Source organism: Garra rufa, chromosome 1 (genome assembly GCF_049309525.1).
Source record: "Garra rufa chromosome 1, GarRuf1.0, whole genome shotgun sequence".
Taxonomy (NCBI): domain Eukaryota; kingdom Metazoa; phylum Chordata; class Actinopteri; order Cypriniformes; family Cyprinidae; genus Garra; species Garra rufa.
In genome coordinates, this window is record NC_133361.1 from 80,217,212 (window position 1) to 80,240,909 (window position 23,698).

General features: G+C 34.9%; 1 protein-coding gene across 1 annotated transcript in view; it reads left to right on the forward strand.

Annotated features, from left to right (window-relative positions):
- Positions 1-650: 650 nt before the first annotated feature.
- The window catches only part of LOC141320640 (thrombospondin type-1 domain-containing protein 7B-like), a 29,601-nt gene continuing 6,553 nt past the window's right edge, over positions 651-23,698 (forward strand). Inside the window, exons 1-12 of the mRNA XM_073833319.1 lie at positions 651-943; positions 1,571-1,731; positions 4,103-4,258; positions 4,682-4,882; positions 12,260-12,451; positions 15,167-15,410; positions 15,490-15,605; positions 15,717-15,849; positions 17,974-18,077; positions 19,759-19,950; positions 20,043-20,351; positions 22,184-22,362. Of these exons, the coding sequence (XP_073689420.1) occupies positions 741-943; positions 1,571-1,731; positions 4,103-4,258; positions 4,682-4,882; positions 12,260-12,451; positions 15,167-15,410; positions 15,490-15,605; positions 15,717-15,849; positions 17,974-18,077; positions 19,759-19,950; positions 20,043-20,351; positions 22,184-22,362 (2,190 nt within the window). The 5' untranslated portion in view covers positions 651-740. The remainder of the gene's footprint in view (positions 944-1,570; positions 1,732-4,102; positions 4,259-4,681; positions 4,883-12,259; positions 12,452-15,166; positions 15,411-15,489; positions 15,606-15,716; positions 15,850-17,973; positions 18,078-19,758; positions 19,951-20,042; positions 20,352-22,183; positions 22,363-23,698) is intronic.

Genomic DNA, 23,698 nt, shown 5'->3' on the forward strand with positions numbered 1-23,698 from the left:
TTATAATTTTATTTTCTATTTCTATTATAAATGTCTATATTAATTAATTTCCCCCCCCCCCCCCCCCAAAAAAAAAAAATTATAACTCCAAGCTTTTGAATGGTATAGTGTTCAGGTTTTTTTTAAGCTTTTTATTTCAGTTATGCTGATCTTTGGATCCTTCTATGCATCAAAAAATCCTGCAAAAATTTTACTCAACATAATTATAATAATAATACATTTTTTGAGCAGCAAATCAAAATATTAGAATGATTTCTAAAGGATCATGTGACTGGAATAATGACGCAAGAAAATTCTGTTTTGAAATCACAAGAACAAATTATATTTTAAATTATATTCAAATAGAAAACAGTTATTTAAAATAGTAAAAGTATTTCAAAATTGTACTGTTTTTGCTGTACTTTGGACCAAATAAATGCAGGCTTGGTGAGCAGAAGAGACTTTTTAAAAAACATTAAAAACCATACAGTTAACTAGTAGTGTATATATTCAGACAATTTATTATGTATTCAGCAATATATCTGCTTTCAAAGATGCATAGAGGAGAGCTCAAACCAGCCAATTAACCTAGTAAAGGGTAGCAGAGGGCCACAAAGTATCAATCATCTTTTTACAGCAGTACAGTTCTTCATTTTACAGTGTCATAAAAATGCGGTAAAAAAGGTGACACTGTAAATTTCCTTCTCACCCCCAGCCTTTGCGACCATGACAACAGCCCGGTGAACTTCCGCTCATGTCTGATGCCCAGAGACTGTAAAGTATCTGACTGGTCGCAGTGGAGTCCGTGTTCAAAGACATGTCGGACATCTGACCAATCGCCAGGCTTCAGAATCAGGAGCCGCAGCCTGAAAAGAGCAGCCATTGGTGGAGGAGAGCCATGCCCTGCCCTGGAAGAAAAAGCAAACTGTAATGTTTTGGAAGACACGCTGCCACTGTGCCCAAGGTGAAGAGACTGGATTGCCAGAATGTTTTAAATGTCTTCTAAAAACATTAAATCTTAATGTCAGCATGAAACTAAAAATCAACATAAATGCATGTTATTGAGATTACTCTTTAAAGGATTAGTTCACTTCCAAAATAAAAATTTCCTGATAATTTACTTACCCCCATGTCATCCAAGATGTTCATGTCTTTCTTTTATCAGTTGAAAGGAAATTAAGGTTTTTGAGGAAAACGTTTCAGGATTTTTATATAGTGGACTTCTATGGCGGCCAATGGGCTGATGGTCCAAATTGCAGTTTCAATGCAGCTTCAAAGGGCTCTACATGATCCCAGACGAGGAATGAGGCTCTTATCCAGTGAAACGATCAGTCATTTTCATGTAGAGCCCTTTGAAGCTGCATTGAAACTGCAAATTGGACCTTCAACCTGTTGGCCACCATTGAAGTCCACTATATGGAGAAAAATCATGGACTATTTTCCTCAAAAACCTTCATTTCTTTTCAACTGAAGAAAGAAAGACATGAACCTCTTGGATGACAGGCATTATTAGGAAATGTTTATTCTGGAAGCTATAATCCTTTTAATTTGACATGAAATGAATGTGTTTTAATTGGCTGTTAATTGACAGGTATGAGTGGAGGGCGACCAATTGGAAAGCCTGCCAGGTGACCCCACTTTTGAGTCAGCAGGACCTACGCCATAGCAATACCAGTAACCTGTGTGGAGGTGGGATCCGGACTCGAGAGGCATATTGTGTCAGGACCCATGACAGCACAGTTTCGTTCCACAGTAAGAACACTGTTTTCGATAGTTAACTATAGATTGTAGACACAGAAGTAAGATTTCATTATTTTTTTAGACAACATTTAGTTTTTGTACCATGGTAGTATCAAAATATTATTTAGAAATCATTTTATGTGAGTATGAAAACTTGAATGTACTTGAATGATTGAATGGTGAATATCATAATACTATTGTATTAGCTATGGGATGGGTGCGGCAGCCCCATCAGCTAATTAATATTCATGAGCCAAGCTTTATTGCATCACACATACTCTAGAGTATTTTTATTTAACAAGCATACATTAAATTGACCAAAAGTAACAGTAAATATTGTGTTACAAAATATATATAGAAATGCTGTTTTTTTATTAATCGCAGAATCCTGAAAAACGTCACAGTTTCCAAAAAAATATTAAGCACAACTGTCTTTAAAGGAGTAGTTCACTTTCAGAACAAAAATTTACAGATAATATACTCACCCCCTTGTCATCCAAGATGTTCATGTTTTTCTTTCTTTAGTCATAAGGAAATTATGTTTTTTGAGGAAAATATTCCATGATTTTTCTCCATATAGTGGACTTCAATGGTGGCCAACAGGTTGAAGGTCCAATTTGCAGTTTCAGTGCAGCTTCAAAGGGCTCTACATGAAAATGACTGATCGTTTCACTAGATAAGACCCTTATTCCTCATCTGGGATCATGTAGAGCCATTTGAAGCTGCATTTAAACTGCATTTTGGAAGTTCAAACTCGGGGGCACCATAGAAGTCCACTATATGGAGAGAAATCCTGAAATGTTTTCCTCAAAAAACATCATTTCTTTACGACTGAAGAAAGAAAGACATGAACATCTTGGATGACAAGGGGGTGAGTACATTATCTGTAAATTTTTGTTCTGAAAGTGAACTACTCCTTTAACATTTATAACAATAAGAAATGTTTTTTGAGCATGTTTTTTTCCGATAGATTGTGTGACACTGAAGACTTCGCATTTTAGGAATAAATTACATTTTAAAATATATTAGCATCCACAGTTATTTTAAACTGTAATAATATTTCACAATATTACTGTTTCCTGTATTTCTTGTTAAACAAATGCATCCTTAATGAGCAAAAACATTCAAAAATCTTACAAGACACCAAACTTTTTAATAATATTGTATCTTTTCTAGTATACATTGGAATAAAGTCGTTGTCTAAAGTTGTTTAGACCTATGCATCATACAGTACTAAAATGTATTGATAGAAAGCTTTCAATCTAAATCAATCTACAGGGGTTGGACAATGAAACTGAAACACTGGCCAATATAATGTTGGAGGTTTCATGGCTATATTTTTGCAGCCTGGTGGCCAATCTTCACTGATTGCACATTCCACCAGTAAGAACAGGTGTGAAGGTTGACTATGTGCACCCAATGGTTCAGACATTGTACTCTGAAGGTGGTGCCATGTATCAGGATGATAATGCACCAGTACACACAGCAAGACAGGTGACAGAGTGGTTTGATGAACATGAAAGTGAAGTTGGACATCTCCCATGGCCTGCATAGTCACCAGATCTGAATATTATTGTGCCACTTTGGGGTGTTTTGGAGGAGCGAGTCAGATAACATTTTCCTACACCAGTATCATGTAGTGACCTGACCCCTGATCTGCAAGAGGAGAATGGCTCAAAATGCCTTTGGCTACTGTGCAGGACTTGTATTTGTCATTCCAAAGACGAAATGCTCTATTGGCCACAAAAGGAGGCCCAACACCATACTAACTGTGGTCTAAAACCAGGTGTTTCAGTTTCATTGTCCAACCCCTGTGTGTATTATTTATTTTTTGCTTATTAGAGTATTGTGCCGTTAGTTTAGCAACTTGCAAACATCACACTGTTAGTCTCAAATGCGCTTCGTATGAAGAGCGTAAAATTGCTGCCTATGAAGCGCGATCAAAGTCATTTATGAGATTCCATTTCAGTGAGGATGATGCTTTGGAAGACTGTTTGGCTTTGGATCAGAGCACTAATAATATGTCCATCTCACAGTACAATAAGCAAATGTGATTAACGCAAATGAGAGTCTAAACATTAACGGCAGAAACATTGAGGAAAAAAGATTTTCTAGATTTTCTTTCATTTTATTTAATCCTTCATAGGCTGTTGAGACTCGGGGCAGAACGCTGAGGGGGAGATTTAGTTTCCTCTGCGTTTCTGTTTTTTGATTTAAATGGTAATCTGTGGCCACACAGTGAGAACCGACGGATTTGAATTACATTTATTTTTGTGCGAGCTTTTGTTAGATCTTTAAAAATGCATTTCATACAGTTTTGAAAATATCTCCAACTGACTTTTTTTGTGGAAACTGTCCTTCTCTGTTGTTTTTTCATTATTAGTCAGTCGGCCTGTTGGCAGGAACCTGTGCACCGGGCCTTTACCGCCATTGGCTGAGTCTTGCTTCATTCCCTGTCAGAAACATTGTCCCCTCACGCCTTGGTCACCCTGGGGACCCTGTCTCCATGACAACTGTTTGGAACCACAGGGGAGAAGAGGTGAGAGACGAAAACATCCCATCACACCAAATCGCACACATCCAAATCTAAATCACACACACTTAGATTCACACCCCCTGTCCTTGGTTTCTCCTCTCAGTAATGTAAATGATGTGCGAATATCAGGGTGGGCGTATTTCTGACCCTTATCTGTGGTGCCGCCCACTCAATGAGGTGACAGTGACGGGACAGCTGTATTCCTCTATTTAGACTTGTTATAAACGCCTTTTTCTTTATATTCTGTTTTCTATTCCTTCTCTCATCTTCCTTAATGTGCATATACATTTGGCTGTTCTCCTGCTTATTTTGCCAGAGTGTGGGAACAGTATCTGCTAAAATGTTGGCACTGAGTGTGTTTCTGTTTGAGTCATCGCTGATAGTTGTTTTCCTTTGTTATTTTGCATGCGTACACCTCATTTTCAGGTTTCAGGATGAGAACTCGTTCGGTAATTACGGAGTCTTCGGTGGAGTCCGACAGTTGTCCTCATGTCAGCGAAGCAATGATCTGCGATGACCCTGTCTGCTTCATGTGGAGAGTCACATCACATGGGCCCTGTGTTCCTCACAATGGATCGTGTGGCCTAGGATTCCAAGAACAGACTCTGGAGTGTTTGTCTGCCGCAGGTATACAGCTCACTTTTTTGCTTCTTCCCTTTTACTGAGATAGTTGACCTACAACAGAAAATTTGGTCATAATTCTATTACCCTCACCTGCAGTTCTGGGGGTAATGCATTACAAGTAACGCAAGTTATGTAATCAGATTACTTTTTTCAAGTAACTAGTAAGCTAAAGCATTACCTTTAATTTGACTTTGAATTATCTGAAAATTCTGTCATCGTTTTCTTACCCTCACCTGCAGTGTTGGGAGTAACGCATTACAAGTAACGCAAGTTATGTAATCTGATTACTTTTTCAAGTAACTAGTAAAGTAACACATTACTTTTAAATTTACTATGAAATATCTGAAAATTCAATCATAATTTTCTTACCCTCACCTGCACTGTTGGGGGTAACGCAATACAAGTAACACAAGTTACGTAATCAGATTATGTAACGCACGTTATATAATCAGATTACTTTTTCAAGTAACTAGTAAAGTAATGCATTACTTTTAAATGTACTATTAAATATCTGAGATACTTTTTCAAATAAATCTGAAATATCTAAGAGTTGGGAGTAACATTACAAGTAACACAAGTTACGTAATCAGATTACTTTTTCAAGTAACTTGTAACCTAAGGCATTACTTTTAAATTTACTATGAAATATCAAAAAATTCTGTCATCGTTTTCATACTCTCACCTGCAGTGTTGGGAGTAACGCATTACAAGTAACGCAAGTTACGTGATCTAATTACTTTTTCAAGTAACTACAGTAGTAAAGTAATGCATTACTTTTAAATTTACTATGAAATATCGGAGTTACATTTTCAAATAAGTGTGAAATATCAGAAAATTCTGTCATCATTTTCTTACCCTCACCTGCAGTGTTGGGTATTAACGCATTACAAGTAATGCGAGTTACGTAATCAGATTACTTTTTCAAGTAACCAGTAAAGTAACGAGTAATGCATAAGTAACGCAAATTGCGTAATCAGATTTTTTTTTAAGTAACTAGTAAACTAAAGCATTACTTTTAAATTTACTATAAATTATTTGAAAATTCAGTCATAATTTTCTTACCCTCACCTGCAGCATTGGGAGTATTGCATTACAAGTAACACGAGTTATGTAATCAGATTACTTTTTCAAGTTACTATTAAACTATAGCATTACTTTTAAATTTACTATGAATTATCTGAAAATTCTGTCATTGTTTTCTTACCCTCACCTGCATTGTTAAGAGTAACACATTACAAGTCACGCGAGTTATGTAATCAGATTATTTTTTCAAGTAACTAGTAATGTATTACTTTTAAATGTGCTATGAAATAACTGGGTTGCTTTTTTCAAATAAGTAAGAAATATCAGAAAATTCTGTCATCGTTTCCTTACCCTCACCTGCAGCATTGGGGATAGCGCATTACAAGTGACACAAGTTACGTAATCAAATTACTTTTTCAAGTAATTATTAAAGTAATGGAATACTTTTAAATACTCCAAGTATTTAGTATTTATTAAATACTCAGATATATCAAGTATGCCAAGTACAAAATATCTGAAAATTCTGTCATCATTTACAGAATTTTCCCTTTTTTCTCACATCTCCTGTCCCTATGTTCTGAGAAATCAGAAGTGAGGTGCAGAGGCACTTCCTTCAGCCTGAGGCTTATTAATTTCACTTTTGGTGTGAAAGCGCCTTTACAGTTTGGGGTTTTTTGTTACTAAAAATAAATAAGAAAGCCCAGCTTAGATGACAAAAGGTAACGCAAAAGTAATGTAATGCATTACATTTCATAAAAAGTAACTAGCGGAATTAGTTACTTTTTATGGAGTAACGCAATATTTTAATACATTACTTTTAAAAGTAACTTTCCACAACACTGCTCACCTGTATGACTTACTCTCTTCAATGGAACACAAAAGAAGGAGTTATTTGCAGAATGCTCTATATTCTGCATTCCATAAAATGAAACCAAACAGACATTCGTAGAGTTTTTTCTTTTTTTTTTTTCAAAAAAAAATTCCTTCCCTGGAAGAAAAATCATTCTGGAAAACTGCATAAGGACAGAATTTATAGAACGATCCCTTTAATTATCTTTCTAAATCCCATCATTCTTCACCTTCATCCCTCTAATTATTTTCAACCTTCTGTTATCCCCATCCTCAAACTCGTCAGTGATTAGTTATTTTTACTTGCATAAGCAAATGCTCCTCTATCTTTTAATCTCCTCTCATCTCTCCTCTCATCCCAGCGGGTATGTGGCATATTTCTTATCTGTCTTCTGTGCTCCTCATTGAGATCAGTTTGAGATCAGTTTGAGATGCAGTTTTAACGCACAAATACACAGAGACACAACTGCTGAAGAGCCTTAGGAGTCCTCTAAGGTCTTTCATTGCAATGTCACTCATTCATGTCAATTGCCATTGTGTGTGGTCCATCAGCAGTAAGAATGTAAGTGGTCTTAAGGGGTTTACCACTGTATGTGAAACATGTTCGTCTGTGGCTAGGCAGTCGTCAGTCATGAGTAGACATGGTGGAGCTGGTATTTTACATCCAACTCATACACATCTGCATTAAAACTGGCAGCATCATCTTCCCAGCATGCACCCGGAATGTTCTGCAAAATGCAAAGTGAAGCTGAAATGCCAAAGCCATTAAAGTTGAAGTGCAGTTGACTTAAAGTGATAATGTATTCTTGCTGGAGATTTGAGTTGTATCACTTTACACTTACTCACAGTCACCTTATATGACTTTCCTACAACAGCATTGTGTGAAAAATAGAACTGAACATCCCAGCTGTTCAATGTGAGTTTATAAACATAAACTAGGTTTACAATTTTCTGATGAAAATAAATAAGTAAATGAGCACATATATGTGTGTGTGTGTGTGTGTGTGTGTGTGTGTGTGTGTGTGTGTGTGTGTGTGTGTGTGTGTGTGTATGTGTACCTGGTATTCATCACGTTGTGGGGACCAAATGTCCCCACAAGGATAGGAATACCAGTAGATTTTGACCTTGTGGGGACATTTCTCAGGTCCCCATGAGGAAACAGGCTTATAAATCATGCACAATGAGTTTTTTTGATGAAGTAAAAGTATGCACAATCTCCTGTGAGGGCTAGGTTTAGGCGTAGGGTAGGTGTAGGGCCATAGAAAGTACAAAACCAGTAGTATAAAAACCATTACGCCTATGGAATGTCCCCATAAAACATGTAAACCCAACATATGTGTGTGTGTGTGTGTGTGTGTGTGTGTGTGTGTGTGTGTGTGTGTGTGTGTGTGTGTGTGTGTGTGTGTGTGTGTGTGTGTGTGTATGTGTGTAAAATATATGAGTTTACTTAAAGTAAAAGAGTTTTTGCAGTGGCCAGACATGGTTCATAGCTTCATTTGCCAAAGTTATCCCTCCAGCTTCTGTGATCTGACTGCAAGTTCGATGTTTATGAAGTAACTTGCTATTGAATTCTGCTGTCTATCAGCACTCCTGCAGTTCTGGTGCACTATAATGCACTTTTTAAGACTCTAGGTAGATAATCACTCTGGGAAATTGCTTCTTCTAACAGTACAAATAGGTGAAAAAATCCCCCTGTCTGCCACGTGAAAAGGGAATGAAATAAACCCTTATAACACAACAGGAAAGTGGTGATTGCAAGGTCATAAAAATACATATTAAGAGCTGTGCATCTTCAGACGAGACAGTCTCTTTAAAAAAATCCTCCGTTTGTGCATTTATATCTTGGGCAACGAATACAATTCAGAGAGATTGATTTTTAAGGCCTAACATCAATTGGAAAAATGTTGCCCTTCCTGCATCTCAAATGTAATGAAGAAATGAACTATTGCGGCTCAATATCTGATTCTCAAAGGAGAGTCTGTCCAGAGCAGTTAGGTTTATTACTCGCCTTTTATCTTGGTTCTTTTATCTCACAAACAACCTGAAGAGCATCTACTAGTTGATTCTGTGCTTGCGTATATGTGTCCATTGTTTACAAAGAAAAGATCTTCTGTCGGATTGTTTTGTATATGGAAGTTGATCTATTTTTTCTGTTTCCGCCACTGAATAAAAAATTTTAATAAGGTAATTGCGACGTTTTATCTCACAGTTCTGACTGAGTTGAGAGTTTATATCTCGAAATTGTGTTTTTTCTTAGAATCTCGCAATTCTGACTTACAGTAACACACAATTGCGAGTAAAGTCAGAGTTGTAAGAAATAAACTCACAATTCTGAGAACATATCAGTCTTTTGTCCCCTCAAAACTGGACTTTATAACTTGCAATTGTGAGTTTCTCAAAAAAAAAAGTAAAAAAAAAATGTGAGTTTGTTTGTCAATTAAATTTTTTCACACAATTCTGACTTATTCTTGCAATTCTGACTTTGTTTTTCTCACATTTCTGACTAACTCTCGCAATTACGAGTTCTAAATCAGATTTGCGAGATATAAACTCGCAATTGCAAGAAAAGTCAGAATTGCTATTTTATCTTGCTTTATTTCTTGCTTTATTTCTTACTTTATTTCCCACAATTGTGAGTTTATGTCTCGCAATTCTGACTTGTTCTTATATCTTCTGACTGCCAAGTTTTTCTATGAAATGTGTTTGTATCTCGCAATTCTGACTTTTTTCTCGCATTTCTGACTTTTTTTCTCACAAAAAGTCAGAATTGAGAGAAAAAATATCAGAATTGCGAGGAAAAAAAGTCAAAGTTGCGAAATACAAACTCACATTTCAGAGAAAAAAGTCAGAATTGTCAGAATTCAGAATTTATAATTTTGCAATTGTGAGTTTATATTTCACAATTCTGAGAAAAAAAGTCAGAGTTGCGAGAAAAATGTCTGAATTGCGAGATACAAACACATTTCAGAGAAAAAAGTTAGAATTGCTAGTTTTTATCTTGCAATTCTGACTTTAAAACTCACAATTGGGAGTTTATATCTCACAATTCTGAGAGAAAAAAATCCGAATTGAGAGGAAAAAGTAAAATATAAAAAAAATGTGAGTTTGTTTGTCAATTCGTTTTTTTTCCCACAATTCTGATTTATTCTTGCAATTCTGACTTTTTTTCTCGCAATTCTGACTTACTCTCACAATTACAAGTTCTTAAGTCAGAATTGCAAAATAAAAACTTGACTTTTTTTTCAGAATTGAGAGATACAAACTCACATTTAAGAGAAAATTCTGAATTGTATTCTCACTATATTTCTCGCAGTTGTGAGATTATATCTTGCAATTCCTACTTTGATTTGCAGTTGCGAGTTTTACTCTGAAATGTGTTTGTATCTCACAATTCTGACTTTTTTTCTCACATTTCTGTCTTGAGTTTGTATCTCAATTCTCACAAATCAGAATTGAGAGGAAAAAAGTCTGAATTGCGAGAAAAAAAGTCAGTTGTGAGATACAAACTCACATTTCAGAGAAAAAAGTCTGAATTGTCAGATATATGACTTTATAACTCGCAATTGCAAGTTTATATCTAATTATATTTATATTAGAATTAGATTATATTATATTTAATCTAAATCTAATTATATTAATTCTGAGAAAAAAAACGTCAGAATTTGCGAGAAAAATGTCAGAATTGCGAGAAAAATGTCAGAATATACACTGTAAAAAGTTTTCACCAGATTCAACTTTCAAGTTCAGCAGCTGTCTTAAGTTTTTAAGTTAAATCAGCTTAAAACTACAAGTCATCTTAACTTATTACAATAAAAATGAGTTGATATAACTTGTGAGTTTAAATGACTTAAGTTGATTTAACTTAAAATCTTAAGGCAGCTGCTAAACTTACGTTTTTAAGTTGAAACTGGTGAAAACTTTTTACAGTGTACAAACTCACATTTCAGAAAGTGGAATTGCTCATTTTTATCTTGCAATTCTGACTTTATAACTCACAATTGGGAGTTTATATAAAAGTCAGAATTGAGAGGAAAACAGTCAGAATTGCGAGGAAAATAAATCACAGATATTTACTCATATTTCAGAGAAAAAAGTCAGAATTGTCAGAATTCTGACTTTACAACTCGCAATTGCGAGTCTATTTCTTACAGTTCTGAGAAAAAAAGTCAGAATTGCGAGAAAAATGATACAAGCTCACATTTCAGAGAAATAGTCAGAATTGTAAATTTATATCTTGCAATTCTGACTTTATAACTCACAATTGGGAGTTTATATCTCACAATTCTGAGAAAAATTGAGATATCTCCATAATTGAGAGGAAAACAGAATCAGAATTGCAGAGAAAAAGGTCAGTTGCAAGATACAAACTCACATTTCAGAGAAAAAAGTCAGAATTTTCAGAATTCTGACTTTATATATCTCGCATTTCTGACTTTTTTTCTCAGAATTGTGAGATATAAATTAGCATTTCAAAGAAAAAAGTTAGAATTACTAGTTTTTATCTTGCAGTTCCAACTATTTCTCACAGTTGTGAATTCATGTCGTGCAATTGCACATTTATATCTTGCAATTGTGAGTTTATAACTCGCAATTGTGAGTTTATATCTCACAATTCTGAGAAAAACGTCAGAATTGAGAGGAAAACTGTCAGAATTGCGAGGAAAAAAGTTAGAGTTGCGAAATAAAAACTCACATTTCAAAGAAAAACATTCTCACAATTCTGACTTTAATTCTCGCAGTTGAAAGTTTATATCTCAGAATTCTGAGGAAAAAAGTCAGAATTGCAAGTTTTTATCACGCAATTCTAAGGAAAAAAAAGAGTGTGATTAAAAAGTCGCAATAACTTTATTTTGTATTCAGTGGCAGAAACGGGCATCCATATTGATCTGTTCATATTGTGGTATAAGTTATAAATGTACATGTATTTTTTTTCTTGCTTAAAACATTTACTAAAGATAATTGTGGTTAAAATGATACTTATTACAAGAAAAAGAAATCTCAAACTTAATAAAACTAATTTATAAGATTATATCTTGAATTAGGTTTATTTTTATTATTCCTTGCTGATACTTTACTTCACCATTAATTATCAGATAATTATTTCAAGCTGTCTGTTAATTAAAAAGTTGTGCCTTAATGTTGTCCAATCATGGTCTTTGAGAAAAGAATAGAGCAATCAGAATGCTATTAAACATCTTATTTACATATTATTCTACTTTAATTAAAGAAAAGTGATTGTTAGGTGCAAGATAAGAAGAAACTGAGAAATATTCCTGTGCTTGAAACAAACCATGATCATTATTTCAATGTTCTAATTTTGTTTCTTGGCAGTAAATTTAATTGCAAATTTCCTGGTGTTGTATTAGAAGAAGATGTTAATTAAATATGCTTGGTTAAAGAACAAGTGTAATTCAAAAAGGAAACTGTGAAAAGATAATAAACATTATACAGTATGTTAATATAAACAAATAGAAAAGTTCCTGATCAGATTCTACCTTTGCATTATAGGTGAGCCAGTCCCTAGTGATCAGTGTTCAGGAGATCCTCCTCCAGTCCGCCTGCCATGTGAGATGCCCTGTCCTGGGGACTGCGTGCTGGGACACTGGGGTCCCTGGACTTCCTGTTCACAATCCTGCTCCAGTAAACACCATGAGGGAAAACAAAGCCGCTCACGTCTTGTTCTGGCTCTTCCTGGAGAATGTGAGTTCAGATTGAACATTTGGTTAGCAAACATAGACAGCAGGCCAAGTGATTACCACACAAGTTGAGCTCTGAATTTTATACATTTCATTATGATAAAGATGATGATATGGTTATGTCTTGTGAACACTCAAAGAGTTTAATTATTAAATACACAACTTATGCACAATGTAGTATTTCCAGTTGAATATAGCAGCGTTCACGTACTGAGCTTTATTAAAGTCCTTCTTTGAGACTCTTTCAATTAAATTATTCACAATGCCTCTTTTTAATTCTTTAGACTCTGAATTGCCCTGAGTCCAAATCTCTAATCCCTATTTTAAAATGATGTTCTAGTAGTCTTTGTCCTGTCATCCCCTTCTTTTTATCCTGGTCCCTATAAAGCAGCTCTTTCCCATGAATTATAGATGGAAAATGACACACTCACACAGATTTCCTTTATGACACATTCATCAGGGACATATCCTTTGTTTGACCCCTCAAACATATGGCCCTTTGTATATCAGAATATCTATACTGCCATTCAAAAGTTTAGGATCAGGAAGATTTTTAATGCTTTTTAAAGAAGTCGTTTCTGCTCATAAAGGCTGTGTTTATTTGATCAAAATTACAGAAAAAAATTTAATATTGTGAAATATTATTGCAGTTTAAAATAGAGGTTTTCTAATTTAATATACTTTAAAATGTAATTTATTCCTGTGAAGCAAAGATGAATTTTTAACATCATTACTGCAGTCTTCAGTGTAACATAATCTTTCAGAAATTATTCTGATATGCTGATTTTATAATCAATGTTGGAAACAATTGTGCTTCTTAATATTTTTGGGGACATGTGATGCTTTTTTCAGAATTCCTTGATTAACAAAAAGTTAAAAAGAACTTTGTTCAAAACAGAAATTTCTACACTACTATTCAAAAGTTTGGGGTCATAAATAGTTTTTTTTTTTTTAAAGAAATCAATATTTTTATTCAGCAAGGATGTGTTAAATTGATAAAGAGTGATAGTAAAGACTTATATTGTTAGAAAAGATTTCTATTTTGAATAAATGCTGTTGAAAATTCAGCACTGCGTCACAGAAATAAATTCTATTTTAAAGTATATTAAAATAGGAAACCAATATTAAAAATTGCAATAATATTTTACAATATTACAGTTTTTTCTGTATTTTTGGTCAAATAAATACAGCCTTGATGAGCATAACAGACTCCATTAAAAAAAAACATTAAAATCTTAGTGATTTTTATTACTATTGTATTAGTCACTTAGTCGTTTAGAATTTATATTTTTATATTTTAAAATGTAATTTATTCCTGTGATGCAAAGATTAATTTTCAGCATTATTATTCCAGTCGTCAGTGTCATATGATTCTTCAAAAATCATTCTAATATAGAAATGTATACATTACTATAAATATACACTACTATTCAAAAGTTTGAGGTCATAAATTTTTTTTTTTTTTTTAATTAATACTTGTATATTGTTTTTTCTATATTTTTGGTCAAATAAATACAGCCTTGATGCGCACAAGAGGCTCCATTAAAGAACATTAAAATCTTAGTGATTTATATTACTATTGTATTAGTCACTTAGTCGTTTAGAATTTATATTTTTATATTTTAAAATGTAATTTATTCCTGTAATGCAAAGCTGAATTTTCAGCATTATTATTCCAGTTGTCAGTGTCACATGATTCTTCAAAAATCATTCGAATATAGAAATGTATACACTACTATACATATACACTACTATTCAAAAGTTTGAGGTCATACAGTTTTTTCTTTTTTTTTAAAAATTAATACTTTTATTCATACAAGAATGTGTTAAATTGATAAAGAGTGATAGTAAAGACGTATATTGTTAGAAAAGATTTCTATTTTTAATAAATGCTGTTCTTTTTAACTTTTAATATATTAGACAGGTCATATGACACTGAATATTGAAGTAATAGCTGATGAAAATTCAGCACTGCATCACAGAAATAAATTATATTTTAAAGTATATTAAAATAGGAAACCAATATTAGAAATTGCAACAATATTTTACAATATTACTGGTTTTTTTTCTGTATTTTTGGTCAAATAAATACAGCCTTGGTGAGCATAAGAGACTCCATTAAAAAAACATTAAAATTTTAGTGATTTATATTACTATTGTATTAGTCACTTAGTCGTTTAGAATTTAGATTTTTATATTTTAAAATGTAATTTATTCCTGTAATGCAAAGCTGAATTTTCAGCATTATTATTTCAGTCGTCAATGTCGTAACATCCTTCAAAAATCATTCTAATATACTAATTTACTGTTTAAGAATCACACATATATATTTTTTTCTGGATCCTTTGATGAATAGAAAGTTTTAAAAAACAGATTGTTTGAAATAGAGACATTTTGCAACATTATACATGCCTTTACTATCACTTTTACTGAATAAAAGTAAAAAATGACTGTCCTTACTGCCTTTAAACTATGTATATGTATAGACAGTGTGATATATCAATCTAAATATGCACAGTTAATGATCAATATATATATGCAGTATAATATATGAATATCTTGGATAGCTAATAAATGATTCTATAATGTCATATTAGATCAATGTGTAGTATTTCTAGTGTATTTGACTAGATTTGTTGACTACTACACAGTAGTCATTGCTTTTGACAGGTTTGGGATTTTAAAAAGACCTAAAATATATATTATTTTTTGGTTGCAGATGGAAAGCTATGTCCTCCGGCCTCTGAACTAGAGCAATTGAGGTTCTGTGGCATGCAACCATGCACAGTGTACTACTGGGATGCTTCACCTTGGGATCCCTGTATGCCAAACACCATCACAAACGAGAGTGAAAGTAACAGCACAACTCCACAGATGGAGAATGATGCCACCTGCGGTATGGGGGTACAGATGCGCCAAGTCACGTGCAGGAGAGCTGGGAATGGACACGTGCTGCCAAAACGGTAAAGAAACACAACATCTTTAATTCTGAATTCTGTGTTAAACACTATACAGATAATCTCACACTTGTCTCTACTTTAGTTGTCCTGAATCCTCTCGTCCGGACTCAATCCGGTCTTGTTCTCTACCTTGCAAAATTGACTGCATTGTCACACCTTTTAGCGAATGGAGCGCCTGTCCCACTTCTTGTTTATCAGGTGAACATGCAGACTACTAACCATACCAATATGTGCTAACCTTGACAAGCTAAATGTTTTAACTTTTAACTGTTTTGTCTCCCAATACTGTGAACCTCTTTGGATTTCTAGTGAATGCTACTGCACCAACCCAGTCTCGCCACAGGATTATCATCCAGAGATCTGCTAATGAAGGTCAAGAGTGCCCAGATACTCTTTATGAGGAGAGAGAATGTGATCCTCTCCCTCTGTGCCCAACTTACAGGTAATAAGAGAAAGCTTTCATAATTTAAATGAGCGATAAATTACAAAAAAAAGTAGCATAAGCTTTGGACCCAACAAGTTAGCCAGTTAATTTACAACATATACAAAATTTAATTTCTCATATGCTGACTGGTTGAATGTTTGCTCACCAAGGCTACATTTATATGATCAAAATACAGTAAAATATTTAATATAATAAAATATTATTACAATTTACAGGCTTCATACAAGGTACTTAAAGTGCCTGAAGTACTTGGATTTGACCTTTTAAAAAGTAAGGCCTGAAAAACCCTTGAAAATAGCAATATTCCTGAAGAGGTACTTAAAGGGGTCATCGGATGCAAAACTCACTTTTGCATGTTGTTTGAACTTGGTGTTCTGTTGTTGGATGTAATAATGAGCATAGCAGTCATCATTTACTCCCGACATCTGAGCCGCTGAAGACGCAGAGGATAACGTTACTTTCGTTTTTGAAAGGAAAGCGCCGATCCCGATCTACATATGCTTCTATGTTCATGCGAATCATTCATGATGCAACTTCACCCACAGCAGAAGTGAGTCTAAGGGTATTTATGCATCTTTGCAAATGGCCTTTCTTAATAATGTGCTAATTAGCAAGTTTCGCAGCTAAACACGGCTAAATTCGGCTAAAGTAAACATTACGGCTCGTCATCCCATGGCAGAGAGGGGCGAGCAGAGCTCATTAGCATTTAAAGGAACATGTAACAGAAGAGCTCACTCTAAAAATGGCTGATTTTGACAAGGTAAAAAAAGCATTTTTTACACTACCATTGAGAAATTTTAACCAAAGTATGTTATAGACTTATCAAGACCCTAAAGAATTATATCAACTGAAAAAATGGGCATCCGATGACCCCTTTAAGAAGTGCTTGAAATATTAAAAGACATCTCTGAAATAACATTTATGTTTAATTTTTTTCAATGTGTACATATCTTTTCACGCAAAATTCACGCAGTTCAAAAAACATCGTACTTGTTTTGCTTATTTCAGTTAATTTCAAAAAAACTAGTGAGCTAAGCCAGTAGCAGTACTGCCAATCCGCTGAGTAAACGGGAAAAAGCACTTTAGCTGAAGATGCGAAAAGAGGAACAGATGAAGCAAATCAATTGAGTTATTTACGCTGGAACCGCTTCGATTGATTCAAGCATGTTACTTCGATCAGTTATTTAAAACGATTCACTAGCAAAAGACAGATCAAATTAAAAGAGGCAATAATTTTCTTATTTTGACATCGCTTGTAATGATTTTAAAAAGTACGTAGTGATAGGTGAAACAGAGCTTTTCAAAACTCTGAATGAGTTTCGGGGTGCTCCAATCAGATCAAAACCATAGAAAAAAACATGAATGTAGTGTCCGTGACGTCACCCGTAGGTTTCTAAAAAGCATTTTTGAAGCCTATAGTGGGTGGGAGTCGGCCGGCGCCATCTTGGAATCGCGTCACTCCCGGATAATCAAAAATGGGCAAAGAGGCGGGACATGAGTAGAGCTGGTTGCTGAAACTATGCCCACCTAGCGCGACAGTGGTGACAGCAGCGGCAATCCACCGTTCACTCAAGTGGCCACGCCCTTAATTATGCAGAACTTTAAGGCTTAATATAACTTAAACAGATGAGTTCTAAAAAAAAATCACCCCCTCACAGTTGACATGAAGGGCAAAATTAGCTGTATAGACCAAAACTACTTTTTGTACCAGGCTGTAAACATATTTTTTACTGCTGAAAATTTGGGTGCTTTAACATGGGGAGTCTATGGGATTGACTCCCTTCTGGAGCCAATCTCTAGCGGTCAGTTGATGACTATATTTTCTTACTAAAAAATCTCTCTAATCAGTAGTGTACAACAAAGCTACATATAGATCATCATGTACAAATAAGGTGGATAAGGTTTTAAAATGTTAAGAGCATTTTTTTTAAATCCTCCTGTAAGACAGAAAAGTGCCTAAATGTAATCAAACCATGTGCAACATGTGGTGATACTTCATTAAAATGTGGTAATGTGTATCCCTACTAGATGTGCCAACAAAATACAAAATGTTCATAAAATATAATTGGATATAAGCCAGACAGTGCAACATGTTTTCTGTGCACTGATGTTTCCTGGCAGATGGCAGACCCACCGCTGGCATCAGTGCATTCTGGTACCTGATTCGGTGAGGCAGGCTGTGGGTGGGCCCGCAGAGGCATGCGGTATTGGCCTAGAGACAAGAGGTAAGTGACAGATTAGGATCTCTGTATGATTTAAAGTTTTATTAGGAAAGTTCTGGGAAACCGGGGTTACTGTAGGACAATAACTTATCTTGGCAATTCAGAGGGACTTCTTGACTGCCTGAAGGTTTTTTTTTTTTTCTTTCCTTGCAATTTCCCCATACTCTCCTGTCTTATAGAAAGTTGTCAAGATGTCAGAAAGGACACACAGCGTGGTGTGACATCTGACATCTCCGTCCCTGGGCCCTTTTTAAAATATCCTGCTGGTGCTTCATGTAAATTTAAAGGTGCTGGCCTATCAAGACACAGCGGGGATCCTTTCAAAGTGTGGTTTGCGGTATACAGGACCAAATTCTTTCTGTCAGTTTTGGAAAGTGAGAAGAGTATTTCTCAGCAACTAAATGACTCCAAACTGTGCACAGTGGGCTTCATTTAGGAAACATGAGCAGAATGATTATCTATGTAAATTCTTACTTAAATTGTTTAGTGGAACACTTCACGTAAAAGGTTTTATGAACGTTTTACACTAATTTGTTCTTCTTATTGAGAATGAATGAGGCCCAGTATGTTACAGCAGGCACCAAAATGTATTTGTACATTGTTTCAACAATGGCAATGATTTTGAGGACAACTGAGGGAATTATATGCAACTATTACAGAAGGTTTAAATGCTCGCTGATGCTCCAGAAGGAAAAACAATGTGTTAAGACCCAGGGGGTGAAAACTTTTGAACAGAATGGAGATGTGTACATTTTTCTTGTTTTCTTCATTTAGTACTGCCCTTCAGAGGCAAGAGAAGATAGTTACATGTTTCTCAGAGCATCAGTGAGCATTTGAACCTTCTGTAATAGTTGCATATACTGTAGTTCCTCAAGGATTTTTCTGAAAAATAGCAGGCAGTTTTACTGTTCCGGACAAACACTTTTGAACTGGGTCATTTTTATAAATTTGATTATTATTTTCTCTTGTGGACTATGTTTAAACATCTTTTATGTGAAATATCTTATTCAGGTCAGCACTAAATAAACAATAACATGCATTTTGTATGATCTCTCTTATTTTGGGAAAATAACATTTAGCAGATTCTGCGAGGGGGGTGTAAACTTTTGACCTAAACTGTACTTATTTACAGTAGAGCTACAGTAAATCTGTTTTATTTTGTCTCAAATTCAGTTTTATTGTTTCCAAATTCTGTTTTTTCTTCATCTTAATTTTTCTGGACTCTGTTTTAATGGTTACATAAAGAAATCTTAATCAAAAAAGCATATCTAATTAATTGAAATTGTGAAAATTGCTGTAAAGACCTTTAAGTTTCTGTTTGTGATATGACAGTAGTTTTTCTCAAAAGAAATGGTCAAATGCTCATGAAGTGACTCTCAGAGCAGTTCTAGAGATTGTTTATGTGTTCATGTACTCATATTTTGAGGCGGCAGAGGCTGACAATACAGCAAGGGTCATGTGCTCTTCAGTATGTGTGTAGTAAAATTCTCACAGACACACATAGAACATGCAGGATTCATATTTAATGTATTCTTACATTATTATTCACAGACACTGATCCATATTGCATTTTGATTTAATTGTACTGACCTACTTTTGATTTATTCATCCTTAACAGAAAGTGTCCTACTAGGAACAGTGTAACTATTATTTAACATCTTTTCCCTCTCTGTCATGCTTTCAGAGGTGACGTGTGTTGGTGCAGATGATTCTCCAGCAGATATGACAGACTGTGTAAGGTGGGCTGGACCGATGCCCGTCCCAGTAAGAGAATGCCGTGTGCCATGCAGAGATGAATGTAGCTTTACCTCCTGGAGCAGATTCACCCAGTGTCAAGGCTGTGGAAGTTTGCGCACTCGTACCAGATCTCTGATAGGTGACATGCTCAACCATAAACTATTCTGATTATCAAAACGTTTTCCAAAAGCACACACGCCAAACAAGGTCCTCTTCTATCCAAACCCTCAGGTCGCAGTAAGAAGCGCTGGCGATGCCAACAGGAAGAGTCATTTTCCCTCTTGGAGAAAGAAGCCTGTCCTTGTTCTGAATTTCACACCCAACCCCAGGGTCCCTGGTCTCCTTGTTTGCTCTCACCAGCAAAGAACACTGCTGGCCATCCTTTCATCCAAGGAGTTTCCCATCAAGGCCAAAATGCAGTCCAGGACTGGCGGGCTCAGAGGAAGAACAGCGAGTGTGGGCACGGGAAACACTACAGAGCTCTTGCCTGTCTGGATCACCTGGGACGATTGGTGGAGCCAGCTCTCTGTAGCAGCCCTGGTGATGCACTCTTCCAAAAAATATTGTATTATAAATTATATATGTATATATCAGGGACGTTTCCTCTGAGGAGGCAAGGAAGGCAGTGCCTCCTCAAAATATTGGATGAAAAAAAAATTGTAGTACAAAAATAAACCAACACCAATTTTACAAAAAAATAACATTAAAATGTATATAAATCACTCGTTTTTACCAAAGAAGCATTGTCCAACACCAGCAGGTAGAGTTACAGCAGGAGTCCATGTCTCTCTTGCCTCCCCTGAGCCCACTGAGTTTTAATAGACCCCTCAAAGCATGCCATGAGTTTGGTGGGGGGTAATATAGAATGAATGGGTGAAAGTTACGTGAAAGGAGGCAATGCCTCCATCATGATATGATTGAATATCACTGGTTATGATCAGCTGTGATTGGTTCATGCAATAAATCCTGCCTCTTGTGTTCGTGCACGTTCTGCATTCGCAAATCAGTCTGAATTAACAATATAATGGTGTTAATGGGAAGACTAATAAAAAAGTAAAGTAAACAACACACATATTTATACACTGCTGTGTTGTTATGTAAAAATAAGACTTAAAATAGCCTGAAACATGAGCTGTGGGAGTTTTTAGTGAGTAATTAGCTTGGTGAAATTTAAAGTAAATATCATTGTCTGTGACCAATATTTATTGAGCTTTGATGACTGATGATGATCTAAAAAATTGCATCATGTTTATATAACATTTAGGCAAATGTTAACATATACACGTTTACATATAGTCCACAATAGAAAATAACAGCTGAATTTATAAAAATGACCCTTTTCAAAAGTTTTCATACACTTGATTGAATAATACTGTGTTGTTACCTGAATGATCCACAGCTGTTTTGTTGTTGTTTGTTTGTTTGTTTGTTTTTGTTCAGTGATAGTTGTTAATGAGTCCCTTGTTTTACCTGCTGCTCTATAGTAAAATCCTTCAAGTCCCACAAATTCTTTGGTTTTTCAGCATTTTTGTGTAGGACAACTGAGGTAGTCATATGCAACTATTACAGAAGGTTCCAACGCTCACTGATGCTCCAGAAGGAAACCAAAGCCATTATAAACCAGGGGGTGAAAAGTTTTTACATTTGAATTTGAAGATCAGGTTAAATTTAACTTGTTTTGTCTTCTGGAAAACATTTATGCATCTTCTGTAGCTTCTGAAGGACAGTACTAAACAAAAATAGTATGATATGTAGGCAAAAAAAAATCTTCATTCTGTTCAAAGGTTTTCACCCCCGGCTCTTAATGCATCGTTTTTTCCTTCTGGAGCATCAGTGAACCTTCTGTAATAGTTGCATATGAGTCCTCAGTGTGAAAAGATGGTTCTCAAAACCATACAGTCATTGTTGGAAAGGGTTGAAATACACAAAAATGCTGGAAAACCAAAGAATTTGTGGGACCTGAGAGATTTTTCTGAAGAACAGCTGTTTAACTGTTCAGGAAAAACAAGGGACTCATGAACAACTATCACTTAAAAAAATCACAGCTGTGGATCATTCAGATAACAAAACAGTATTAAGAATCAAGTGTATGTAAATTTTTGAACGGTCATTTTTTAAAAAAATTTAACTTTTATTTTCTCTATATGTAAACATCATGTAAAATATCTTCTTCAGGTCAGTACTAAATAAAAAATAATGCATACATGCATTTCGTATGATCCCTCTCATTTTATATATTAAAAAGAAAATGTAAAAAAAATGTAAACTGTAAAATATATATATATATATATTAATAGTTTTATTTTGTACTATTACTATTTATATAGTATTTTCCGTGTATGTCTAAAGAAGTGGTGTTTATGTTGTTACAGGTTATGAAGAGGAATCATGTCATGTACCTTGTTCTACGGACTGTAAGCTGAGTGAGTGGTCGAATTGGTCAGCCTGCAGCGCCTCTTGTGGTGGGGGTGTAAAAGTTCGCTCTCAATGGCTGCGAGAGAAGCCTTTCAATGGAGGTCGGCCTTGCCCAAAACTCAATTACAAAAATCAGGTGAGAATGATTGTTCACTTCAGCTTCTCTTTTATTGATCTTGTAAGAAATGAAAAAAACTAATTAGTTCAATTAAGACACACGCTGTTCTGAGAAATTCAAATATCCAGAGACCTTTTGCTATTATTGGTAATAGAGCCGTTCAGTCTATTTAAATTAGCCTCAAGGAAAAATCGCCTGCTGCGAAATTATAAATGCCCACACTTGTATGCTTAAATTATATGTGTTTGAAAATTCATAAATACTGTATCTTCATCTGTGTATGGGAGTCACAGAAGACAAGGCAGTGTGTGTGTAAACTTACTGTATAAATTATTATTCATTTGGCTTGGCTTTGGGGGTCTTCCCCAAACTACCTGCTTTCAGCTGTTTCTACAGTGTTACTCAACCACATTCTGTTCTAGTAAGACAAGACTGGAGAGGATCAAGACCTCTGGGGATTGAACCTCTTATCCCCCCTGCTTTTTGCTCTTTTTCCTTTTATTTCACTCTCTTTATTTTATATTCCATCAGGGCAGGTCAAGCAACATTAAAGTTTCATGGATCTGAACTGGAGTCGGCAAGCATTTCCTTCAGCTCAGTTTCCCTCATATAAATGAACCACTAAATAACGAATCTACGGTGGGGGCAAATATGTTCCAATAGAAACTAATAGAAAATCTGTTCTTTTCTTCTTTCCTTTTCTTTCCCTTTTCCATTTTCTTTTTCCCTTTTCTTTCCCTTTCCCTATTCCATCTTCCTTTCCTTTTACTTTACCTTCTGCATTCATTCCATTTTCTTTGTCTTTTCTTTCCATTACTTTTCCCATTCCTTTGCTTTCCATTTCCTTATTCTTCTAATTTAATTACCTTCCTTTTCTTTCCCTTTTTCTTTCTTTCCTTATTCATTTTCTTTCTTTCTTTCTTTCTTTCTTTCTTTCTTTCTTTCTTTCTTCCTTTCTTTCTTTATTGCTTTTCTTTACTTCTTTTTTTTTTCTTTTCCCCTTTCCTACCCCTTTTCCTGTTCCATCATTAATTTTCTCTTTCTCTTCCTTCCCACTTTCTGCATTCATTCAATTTCCCTTTTTCTTTTCTTCCCTTTCCTTTTTCATTCCTTTCCTTTCCATTTCCTTATTCTTCTAATTACCTTCCTTTTCTTTCCCTTTTTATTTCTTTCCTTATTCATTTTCTTTGCTTTACTTTCTCTTCTTTTTATTTTCCTCTTTCCTTCCCCTTTTTCTGTTCCATCATTTTCTTTTCCCATTAATCGTCAAATACAAATCCTTTTCTTTCTGCATTCATTGTATTGCCCTTTTCTTTTCCTTCCTTTTCTATTCATATTTATTTTCTTTAAATTT